The 12,390-nt window shown below is 44.9% G+C and overlaps 1 protein-coding gene across 9 annotated transcripts in view; it reads right to left on the reverse strand.

Annotated features, from left to right (window-relative positions):
• The window catches only part of LOC132402220 (latent-transforming growth factor beta-binding protein 4-like), a 217,568-nt gene that overhangs the window by 148,713 nt on the left and 56,465 nt on the right, over positions 1-12,390 (reverse strand). For all 9 annotated transcript variants that reach the window (XM_059984970.1, XM_059984967.1, XM_059984969.1 and 6 more), the window contains one exon: positions 4,246-4,452. In XM_059984970.1, the coding sequence (XP_059840953.1) occupies positions 4,246-4,452 (207 nt within the window). The remainder of the gene's footprint in view (positions 1-4,245; positions 4,453-12,390) is intronic.

Genomic DNA, 12,390 nt, shown 5'->3' on the forward strand with positions numbered 1-12,390 from the left:
GGGCTTGTATTGTGTTGTAGGTTTTCTATGTTTCTATGTTAACATTGAATCATAGTGGATTTTTTTTGACAGAGTGACAGGAAAAGACTCTTTCATGTCAAAGAGAAAACAGATCTAAATTTAAAATGATCTAAATTAATTATAAATATAAAGTACAAAATAAATGACTGCATAAGTATTCACCCCCTTTAAGTCAGTATTTAGTAGATGCACCTTTGACAGTGATTACAGCCTTGAGTCTGTGTGGATAGGTCTCTATCAGCTTTGCACATTTGGACACTGCAGTTTTTCCTCATTCTTCTTTACAAAACTGCTGAAGCTCTGTCAGATTGCATGGGGATCGTGAGGGAACGGCCCTTTTCAAGTCCAGCCACAAATTCTCAATTGGATTGAGGTCTGGACTCTGACTTTGCCACTCCAGGACATTAACTTTGTTGTTTTTAAGCCATTCCTGAGTAGCTTTGGCTGTATACTTGGGATCACGGTCTTGATGGAAAACAGATCTTCTCCTAAGTCGCCTGCATCAGGCTTTCCTCCTGAATTTCCCTGAATTTTGCTGCAATGAAACACCCCACACAGAACGATGCTTCACCATGCTTCACGGTAGGGAATGGTGTGTTTCTGATGATATGCGATGTTTGGCTTACGCCAAACATAACATTTAGTCTGATGGCCAAAAGGCTTAATTTTGGTTTCATCAGACCATAGAACTTTCTTCTCGTTGACTCAGAGTCTCTCACCTGCCTTCTGGCAAACTCGAGCCGAGATTTTATGTGAGTTTTTTTCTGACGGTGACTTTCTCTTTGCCACTCTCCCATAAAGCTGTGACTGGTGAAGCCCTGGGGCAACTGTGGTTCTATGTTGTCCCATCTCAGTCACTGAAGCTTTTAACTCCTCCAGAGTTATCAGAGGTCTCTTGGTGGCTTCCCTCACTAGTCCCCTTCTTGCACAGTCACTCAGTTTTTGAGGTTGGCCTGCTCTAGCCAGATTTACGGCTGTGCCATATTCTTTCCATTTCTTGATGATTGACTTAACTGAACTCCAAGGGATATTTAGTGACTTGGAAATTTTCTTGTTTCCAGCTTCTGACCTGTGCTTTTCACGGACTTGCTTGGTGTGTTCTTTTGTTTTCATGGTGTTGCTTTTGCCAAGGTACTGACTCACCAACAGTTGGACTTTCCAGATAGAGGTGTATTTTTACTTAGAGGAGCTTAGAAAAATAAAAGCTATAGGTAACCTTAGGTAATTTCTAAATAAGTACATGTTTGGCACAGCATCGTGGGCCAAAGGGCCTGTATTGTGCTGTAGGTTTTCTATGTTTCTTTGTTTTTACTACAATCAATTGAAACCCCTTGACTTCACAAGGTGATCATTTAACTAATTATATAACTTCTGAAAGCAATTGCCTGCACCAGTGATTATTTGATGTGTCATATTAAAGGGGGTGAACACTTATGTAATCAATTATTTTCTGTTTTATATTTGTAATTAATTTAGATTATTTTGTAGAGATCTTTTTTCACTTTGATATGAAAGTCTTGTTCTGTTGATCAATGTCAAAAAATCCCATATTAAATGCATTGTGATTCAATGTTGTAAAACAACAAAACATGAAAACTTTCAAGGGGGGAGACAAGTTTTTATAGGCACTGTAAATAAACCTTATAAAGCAAACACTGGAGATTTGTGTAGAATTCTGGTCATCACTCTATAGGAAGGATTATTATTTTTGAGAATTATGAAGTATTTCCTTAGCTGTCTCTGCTAATTTACAATTGTTCTTATTAATCTAATTTTCTCATCCATTTTAAGACTTTGCAATAACTTTTTAAGCTTAAAATACTCGGGCTTCTCATTCTCAAACTGAATGCCACACTTCCCCCAGGATCTTAACCTATGAGACCAAGCCTATTTTCTTTCCACCTGTTGTAATTTAAAATAGCACGTCTAAAATTCACATTCCTTCTGGTTGCACGATGTACTTTTCTAGTAAATTGCTCCAAACACACATGATCTCATTCCCATGACTAAATTTGGCAACTTGCTTTGGTTAAAGTTGCCCACAATTATTACAGTACTTTTCTTACAAACATTCATGATTTTAAAACATAAGACCAGAAGATCTATGAACAGAATTAGGCCATTTGTCCCACTGAGTCTGCTCCACCATTACATCAAGGCTAATCCATTCCCCTCCAAGCACCAATCTCCTGCCTTCACCCCTATCCCTTCATGCCCTGACCAATCAAGAATCTATCAACCAAATGAATTGGCCTCTGCAGCTACTTGTGGCAACAAATTCCATAGATTCACCACTCTCTAGCTAAAGAAATTACTCTTAATCTCCATTCTAAAAGGACACCCCTCTATCCTGAGGCTATGTCCTCTGGGTTTAGACTCTCCCACCATAGCAAACATCCTCTCCACATCCACTCTATCGAGGCTTTTCAGCATTCGATAAGTTTCAACGATGTCAGCCCTCATTCTTCTGAATGCTAAGAGCCATCAAATGTTCCTCAAACAACAAGCCTTTCAATCCCGGAATCAGTTTCATGAACCCTCTCCAATGTCAGTACGTACTTTCTTAGAAAAGGGGCCCAAAAGTGCTCACAACACTGCAAGTGAGGCCTCACCAGAAACCCCCAACGTTACATCATTGCTTTTATATTCTAGTCCTCTCAAAATGAATGCTACCTTTGCATCTGCCTTCCTCACCATCGATTCAATCTGCAAGCTATATTTCATTAGAAGTTTGAGGAGATTTGGTACATCGCCAAAAACACTTGCAAATTTCTACAGATGTATGTGGAGAGTATTTTAACTGGCTGCATCATCAGCTGGTATGGGGGGGGGGGTGGTGGTTACTACTGCACAGGATCGAAATAAGCTGCAGGGAGTTGTAAAATTAGTCAGCTCTGAAATCGGCACTAGCCTCCATAGTATCCAGGGCATCTACAAGGAGCGATGTCTCAAAAAGGTGGCAGCCATCACTGAGGACCCAACCACCTAGGACGTGCCCTCTTATCATTGCTACCTTCAGGAAGGGTGTACAGGAGCCTGAAGGCACACACTCAGTGATTCAGGAACAGCTTCTCCCTCTCTGCCATCAGGGAGGGTGTACAGGAGCCTGAAGGCACACACTCAGTGATTCAGGAACAGCTTCTCCCTCTCTGCCATCAGGGAGGGTGTACAGGAGCCTGAAGGCACACACTCAGTGATTCAGAAACAGCTTCTTCCCCTCTGCCATCAGGGTGGAGGTACAGGAGCCTGAAGGCACACACTCAATGATTCAGAAACAGCTTCTTCCCCTCTGCCATCAGGGAGGGTGTACAGGAGCCTGAAGGCACACACTCAATGATTCAGAAACAGCTTCTTCCCCTCTGCCTTCAGGGAGGGTGTACAGGAGCCTGAAGGCACACACTCAGTGATTCAGGAACAGCTTCTCCCTCTCTGCCATCAGGGAGGGTGTACAGGAGCCTGAAGGCACACACTCAGTGATTCAGGAACAGCTTCTCCCTCTCTGTCATCAGGGAGGGTGTACAGGAGCCTGAAGGCACACACTCAGTGATTCAGAAACAGCTTCTTCCCCTCTGCCATCAGGGAGGAGGTACAGGAGCCTGAAGGCACACACTCAATGATTCAGAAACAGCTTCTTCCCCTCTGCCATCAGGGAGGGTGTACAGGAGCCTGAAGGCACACACTCAGTGATTCAGAAACAGCTTCTTCCCCTCTGCCATCAGGGAGGAGGTACAGGAGCCTGAAGGCACACACTCAATGATTCAGAAACAGCTTCTTCCCCTCCGCCATCAGGGAGGAGGTACGGGAGCCTGAAGACACACACTCAGTGATTCAGGAACAGCTTCTTCCCCTCTGCCATCAGGGAGGGTGTACAGGAGCCTGAAGACACACACTCAGTGATTCAGAAACAGCTTCTTCCCCTCTGCCATTGGGGAGGAGGTACAGGAGCCTGAAGGCACACACTCAATGATTCAGAAACAGCTTCTTCCCCTCTGCCATCAGGGAGGATATCATAATATAAGCCAGTGATATTAAACCTGATTCTTATCCTGATAGTGAGCCTGTTATGTTCATCATTTGACCTGTGTACTCTATTCACTTACACAGCAATAGTTCAGCAGTCACGAATAAATTTCAAGCTAATTTTCCCATTATTGTTCTGTTGAAGTGGACATATGTTACAAAATGTTGGTGTAATAATAATTATCAGATAGAAACCCCCCTTACCCGGGTGTCGGAGCCGTTGGTTGGAGAGAGGCAGGGTGTATGAGCTTCGTATCCGAGATTTGGATACTGCGACTGGCTCCTCAGTTGGGAAGCTGCTGTGGGATGAAGCGGGAATCTGACAAGCTCTTCCCTTGAAGCCAGGTGTGCAACGACACCGATCCCTTCCCACACACACTCCTCCGTTCTGGCATCGAAATGTACAGAGAACTGGGGAAAGAAAGAGATGACATCAGAGGCAGGTGAGGATTCTAACCTGAGAACAACTTTACCACACGCTTTCCTGTTGTCATTCCTGCTTTTCCAGAAATTCCAAACCTAGATACAATAACAGAGGAACCAACTTTACTCAAGTGCATAGTCTCAGAGCACGGCAACCGAAGAAGACGATTTAATCTGATTCTTCCAATGCTCCATGGCATCTGGGGACCAGCTAACCGTCTATCTGACCTGGCCCTTTACCCTTAAGATCGGTAATAAAAAATGTCAGGTTAAAATTAACAATCCACCAGGAATCATCTGCCATTTGTGGAAAGGAATTTCAAACTTTCCAACTGTTTACATGTAGACGTGTTACCCAAATACACCGCTGCACAACCTGGTTATAAATTTGTAGTCTGCACTCAGGAATAGAATTTGCAACCTTCATAAATCAAAGTATTGAGTACAGGAGAAACAAGTGGGATTAAGGTCAGGTTAATGTCAACAGGTGCCTGACGTCAATACAGAGTCAGAGAGTAATTTATGATTTTCTTGTGAATTATCTGATGCTATGCATTTGCGTCAGTAGGGTTTTCACTGCAACTGTGCACACATATACATCTGTATAGGACTATATTTGTTATGTGTGCTGTGTGTGACTGTTGGTACTGTGTGTGTTTCACCTTGGCCCTGGAGAAACGCTGTTTTGTTTGGCTGTATTCATGGGTATACATGTGTGGTTGAACTTCTGAAGAAACTCAGCTTTGATTTTGACTTTATGAATTGAATGGTAGGTTCTCAGGGCATGTACAGCATGAGAAACGAACAAGACCTTACTTCTGGCTGTTTGATCAAAGCTCTTGATTGGTCACCATGCCCTGATAGCTTGGTCTGCAATTTACCATTCAATTCATAATGAGATTTGTTGAAACTCTTTTGTCCATGCTATCCAAGGCATCTTCAAGGAGCGATGCCTCAGAAAGGTGGTGTACATCATTAAGGACCTTCATCACCCAGGACATGCCCTCTTCATTGCTACCATCAGGGAGGAGGTACAGAAGCCTGAACACACACACTCAGTGATTCAGAAACATCTTCTTCCCCTCTGACATCAGATTTCTAAATGGACACTACCTCACTTTCTGTTTTTGCACTACTTATTTTAACTGATATATATGTATGTGTGTGGTTTAGCTACTAAGCCCAGTGGAGCCATCTTTACTGACAGGAGAAGGGGCAAAGGCAGATTACTGGTTCCTTAAAACCAGTTGCTTCAGGCAGATGGGGCTCGTCAGCCATGGTTGACAGCTCATCGAGGAGAAGGAAGACTCTGATCTCAAACCTCTGCTACCTTGTGGCTGTACCCACTCATGGGGAAGGCTTCTGGAGTTAAACCTGAGGGAAAAATTTGGAGCTGGAGTCCCTAAGGCAGTCCTACGTTGAGTTCAACACTGGTAATGATGCACCATCAATAACTCGCACTGAGGCGTAAGGCGAGATATCGGCTTTTATTGACTGGAAGAAGGAACCAGGAGTGAGTGTCTATCATACAATGTCCTGGAGACTGAGGCCGAGCGTCAGGCCTCAGATCTCCTTTATACAGGGGCCTGTGGGAGGAGCCACAGGAGCAGTCAGCAGGGGGCGTGTCCCGACAGGCACATAGTTCACCACAGGTAACTCCTGCAATGCTGCTGATATCAAACTGTCTGCCGTTGCTTTGGGTTCAGCTGCATGAAGAGTGGGCGCTTGCTGCACAGACACCAGCTTTCTCTCCATATTGTACTGCCCTGGCGTGTGTACCGACAGCTAGGACATAACATCTGTTGTCGACCCTGACCAACAGGGGCCCCACACCATCATAACACGTCAAAACCTGGATGGTTACCCAGAATAATTTTAGCGATAGGAAACTGCAAGTGAGATAGCAAGATTAAAAGGCAATTAATCAAAGTTTCTAGAATGACAAAAAAAAAAATCCTTCAGGGAACAATGGTCTGATTCTGTGCCGTAGAGTGACCATCAGCATGGGCTATGTGCGAGGTCTGAACACTTGCACAATACATGTTGTAGACTTCAGAACATGCAGTTTATTGGGTGAGGATTACGAGGTTGCCTTTTTCGGATGCCTACTGACGTTTGAATGTGGAGAAATGTAATTTGGGAAGAATGCATTAAATTATTATTAACTACAGGAAGTTGAATCAGTGCTGCATGTTACGAGCAGACCTTCTAAACCCAAGAAAATATTCAAGTATAACCCTTGCACAACCACAAATCTTTACTTATAAGAATAAACTGTAGAGTGAAAAATTCTTCAGAGGACTCTTAGACTAATTTTAAAATGCTTTCTGATTATCTTAAAACAACCTGCATTTGTGAAGTGCTGTATATGGCAGCCAGAATCCTCCTGTTAAAGGATAAAAACAGGAAATAGTGGGAATAGCAGATCATGCACCGTCTACAGAGAGAGAACCAGCATTAACATTTTAGACTAGTGACATTTCAGAATGGAGCTTTAAATTGGAGGAAAGCAGCATCCATCATCAGAGATCCTCACCACCAAGGCCATGCTCTCTTCTCTCTGCTCCCATCAGGAAGAAGGTACAGGGGCCTCAGGACAAGCACCACCCCAAGTTATCACCCCTCAACAATCAGGTCCTTTAACCTAAGGGGATAACTTCACTTGGCCTTTCACTGAACTGTTCCCACAGCCTATGGACACGTTTTCAAGAAATCTTCATCTCATGTTCTCGATATTTAGTGCTTATTCCTTTATTATTATTATTATTTCTTTCTTATTGCAGTTCGTTGTCTTCTGCACACTGGTTGAATGTCCTAGTTGGTGCATTTCAATGAATCTATTATGATTATTATTTTATTGTGGGTTTATTGAGCATGCCTACAAGAAAATGAATTTCAAGGCTTTGTATAGTGACATATACGTATGTACTTTGATAATAAATTTACTTGGAACTTTGATTAGCAGTGAGAAAAGTTAGAAAACCAGTTTCAGAAAAAGGAGAAAGATGGATGGACAAAAGAAATATGAGTGACAGGGTGGAGACCAAGAGAGTGAATGACCAGGGATGGCTGTGTGAACTGTGACACGGTGGAGATCAGCAGAATGAATGACCCAGGGTTGCTGTGTGAACTGTGACAGGGTGGAGACCAAGACAATGACCAGGGGTGGCTTTGTCAACTGATATAGGGTGGAGATCAGGAGAATGAATGACCCAGGGGTGACTGTGTGAACTATGACAGAGTAGTGTTCAAGAGAATGACCCAGGGGAGCTGTGTGAACTGTGACAGGGTGGAGACCAGAGTTGTGAATGACCCAGGGGAGCTGTGTGAACTGATACAGGGTGGTGAACGAGACAGTGAATGGCCCAGGGGAGCTGTGTGAACTGATACAAGGTGGTGAACGAGACAGTGAATGGCCCAGGGGAGCTGTGTGAACTGATACAGGGTGGTGAACGAGACAGTGAATGGCCCAGGGGAGCTGTGTGAACTGATACAAGGTGGTGAACGAGACAGTGAATGGCCCAGGGGAGCTGTGTGAACTGTGACAGGGTGGAGACCAGAGTTGTGAATGACCCAGGGTCTCTGTGTGAACTGTGACAGAGTGGAAACCAGAGTTGTGAATGACCCAGGGTCGCTGTGCGAACTGTGACAGAGTGGAAACCAGAGTTGTGAATGACCCAGGGGAGCTGTGTGAACTGTGACAGGGTGGAGACCAGAGTTGTGAATGACCCAGGGTCTCTGTGTGAACTGTGACAGAGTGGAGACCAGAGTTGTGAATGACCCAGGGTCGCTGTGTGAACTGTGACAGAGTGGAAACCAGAGTTGTGAATGACCCAGGGTCGCTGTGTGAACTGTGACAGAGTGGAGACCAGAGTTGTGAATGACCCAGGGTCGCTGTGCGAACTGTGACAGAGTGGAAACCAGAGTTGTGAATGACCCAGGGGAGCTGTGTGAACTGTGACAGGGTGGAGACCAGAGTTGTGAATGACCCAGGGGAGCTGTGTGAACTGTGACAGAGTGGAAACCAGAGTTGTGAATGACCCAGGGGAGCTGTGTGAACTGTGACAGGGTGGAGACCAGAGTTGTGAATGACCCAGGGGAGCTGTGTGAATTGTGACAGGGTGGTGAACGAGACAGTGAATGGCCCAGGGTCGCTGTGTGAACTGACATACAGTGGAGATGAAGAGAATGACCAGGGGTGGCTATGTTAACTGTGATCGGATGGATACCAAGAGACTGAATGGCTGTGGATGTTAGTGGACGCTTGCTTGAAGTGGTTGAACTCTATTCTTGGTCCTATGCCTTGAATGCCTATTATTGTCATTCTGCCAGAGTTATTTCCAGCATTCAGTCTCTCCTTGGTTCCTCTCCTCTTTGTCCTTTCCGCCCCTTCCTGCTTTCCCAGCATTCACCTATGTCTGGTTTAGATGAGATCCAAAGCATTAACTCTGCTCTCTCTGCAGATATTCCCTGCCCTGCCAGTATTTACAACACATTCTGGTTTGATTTCAGGAAAATACTTGTTAACAGTTTATCTAATGATGTTTTTTCATATTAAATGCATAGCTGACCTACCTCGACCTGGACAAAACTCCACAACTTCCTGAGTTTCACTGTTGATTAGTGGATGCTGAGTATTAGATTCTAATGATCAGTCTCATCCTATGACAGTTTCCTTGTTGCATCAAGTTCCCTAGCTTAACAGAATAAAAGATTGGACGAGAATATAAAAGCAAGTTGAGGATTTATGAGACACTGGTGAGATCTCACTTGGAGTATTGTGAACTGTTTTGAGCCCCTCATTTAAGAAAGGATGTGCTGACATTGGAGAGGGTTCAAAAGAAGTTCATGAAAATGATTCCCGGATTGAAAGGTTCGTCATACGAGGAGCGTTTGATTTTTCTGGGTCTCGACTCACAGGAGTTCAGAGGAATGAGAAGTGACCCCATTGAAACCTTTCAAGTGCTGAAAGGCCTTGATAGAGGTGATGTGGAAAGAATGTTTCCTACGATGGGGGAGTCTAAGACCAGAGGACACTGCCTAAGACTGGAGGGACATCCATTCAGAACATCGATGAGGAGGAATTTCTTTAGCCAGAGAGTGGTGAACCTGTGGAATTTGTTGCTGCAGGTGGCTGTGGAGGCCACTTCACTGGGGATATTTAAAGCAGAGGTCGGCAAGTCCTTGATTAGTCAGGTCATGAACGGATACGGGGAGAAGGCAGGAGATGGGGGCTGAGAGGATCAGCCATGATGGAATGCCAGAGCAGATCTGATGGGCCAAATGGCCTAATTCTGTTCCTATATCTGAAGGTTGTTATAACTTGGGGTGGTGATGGGGATAAACTCCCACTTGCTATTAAATGCTCCTACTGGTGTGCACCACAAATAGCCTCAGACAACCAAGTCCAGCTCCTGGCCTCCAGGAGTGACTTGGCTACTAAGCCCAGTGAAACTGCTTCTACTGACAGGAAAAGGGGCAAAGGCGGGTTACAGGCACCTTAAAACCAGTCACTTTGGGCAGATGGGGCTCGTCAGCCATGATTGGCCCCTCACCTAGGAGAAGGAAAACTTTGACCTCAAACTTCCATTGCCTTGCGGCTGTACCCTCTCATGGAGGAGGCTTCGGGAGTAAACCTCTGAGGGAGAATTCTCCAGCTGGAGTTACCAAGGCAGTGCTATGTTGAGTTCAACGCTGACTGGCAACTCCTACGGTACTGATGGTGGCAACCTATTTCAGTCTTTGCCATTCCTTTGAGTTCATCTGCTGCATGGAGATGGCCAGCTTGCTACATGGGCAACAGATTTTCCACCATATTATACTACCCTGGCTTGCATACCTGGACAGCTAGGATGCAACATCCCTGGTCGACACTAGGAATCCTGCTCCATCAGAGTGCTTTGCTGGTTTCTTGATGTGCTGATATGGATGGGAAGTTTGCTGGGTATGTGTTTCATGGCAGGGGGTGCTTTGGCATTACATGATCTTGCTGGATATGGAGTTGAGCTGGAAGTCAGGAACAGGTGGGCAGTGACTTGGCCACCACTGTCCACCCGCCAACTGGAGAGTGTAGTGGTTAAATGTTGAAAAATTCTATGAAGGTTGGGAACGTCCCAACGACACCTGCTCCTGGCTGAAGGCTATGGTTGCCTCATCAGGTAACTGTAGAGAGCACCCCGGTAGTAAGACACCATCAAAAATTGAAAGCAGAGAAAAACAGGACACAGCCTTTGGGGGGGGGGGGGGAGAGAAGCCTCAAAGACAAATGGGTTCATGAAAGACAAATGCAGCTCATTCAAAATGGAAGTGAGATAAGACAGGAATGCAACTAAGGGCTGGAATGACCTCAAAGACATGAAGATGATGAATTACTGGACTCTGTAAAAGAATAAAACTGATTTGCTTTGAGCTGTATGATTGAAGCCACCTGATGGAGATGGGGATGTAGCTTACAGATGTAGACATTCCCTTGCAGGTAATAAACATATTTGTGATTTGATCCACTCTGTATTTGTCGTGCTCTGTTACTGAAGGCTTAGCTGAATGGTGCACAACACATGCTGAAGGGATTGGATACTTAGAATGGTGGATGAGGTACCAGTCGTGGAGATTACTTCATCCTTGATGGGCTGAGCTTCTCACATGTTCTTAGAAATATGCTCACCCAGCCAAATGGAGAACAATCTGCTCTATCTGGGATAATCGGGACACAAATAACAGAGAAACCTCTTTATCCAGTGGTTAGTGGAATTGTTTCACAACACATACGCCAATGATGATGAACCTGATTCTGATCCTGAGTTTTGGAGGCTCAATTACTGAATATTTTCAAGACAGAGAAGGCAAAGTGGGAGGAGCTAAAGATGGCGCCAGAGGTTTTTGTGGGCCTAAGTGACCTCTTCTAGTTTGTCCACGGAACAGCTTGCTTACTTTCCTCTTTTCGTTTCTCTTTTTTTTTCTTTCAGGGTGGCTGGGGTCCGGTCGGAGTTAGTGATCTACAGCAGTGCTTAAATTATGATTCTCTATGGTTTCAGGCTCTTGGACTCGTTGAGCAGCTTGGCGTTCTGATATCTCCCGGTGCACCCAGGAAGACATGCGCCTCTGCGGAAGACCTGATCCCTTGCCGAGGATCGAACTCTCTCTGTCTCATGACAGTCTGCCAGTCCTTGAGCTGAGGGACTTGGAAGAATGATGCAGTAGATTGTAACATCGAAATAGTGAGCTGTTAGTCTCCCCTCTTATTGTTGCAGGAGTGATATCTCTCCCATGAGTGAGAGAGAGCCTGTCTGAGATGTCAAAGTGTTGGGATGGACAGTAGTTTCTGACGGACTCCAGATCTTGATCTCCGGGGACTTTGCTATTGCTTGCATGATGGGTGGTGGGCTTTTGCTGGATCAACTGGGGGGAGGGTAGATGTTTTTACTGCTGCATGTGTGTTGGAGGGGGAGGGGTGTTTTGGGGGTTCTAATGTTTTTCTGCCGTTTTTTTTTTCTGTTTCTTGGATGTCTGTGAAGAGTAAGGATTTCAGGTTGTATATTGCATACATTCTCTGATATTAAATGGAACTATTTGAACCATTGATAGTACTTTAGACGTGAAGGGAATACAGGGATAAAGCTTGGTACAGGACAGCATTGCTGAGGTAAAAGTTCAGCTGTAATCTTTTGGGTGGTAATGATGGCAAAAGTGACCTGCACTGCGTCCATGTTTTCTGGTGCACAGGTATTGGTCAGGAAGAATGTAGAATGCTGGCTGAAAAATACCATTCTGTGCTTTCGAATATTGCCAGATTAGGTCCCCCGGGCAAGTCTCACTGCTTCTACGGAGGTTAAAGATGCTAACCAGCAGCCCTTTTAGAGGTTAGGTTGAGTCAGGAGTTGCAGTTGGACAGGCAAAAGGGTGATACAGTTCCTTCCTTAAGGAACA

This window comes from Hypanus sabinus, chromosome 11, assembly GCF_030144855.1.
Source record: "Hypanus sabinus isolate sHypSab1 chromosome 11, sHypSab1.hap1, whole genome shotgun sequence".
Classification (NCBI taxonomy): domain Eukaryota; kingdom Metazoa; phylum Chordata; class Chondrichthyes; order Myliobatiformes; family Dasyatidae; genus Hypanus; species Hypanus sabinus.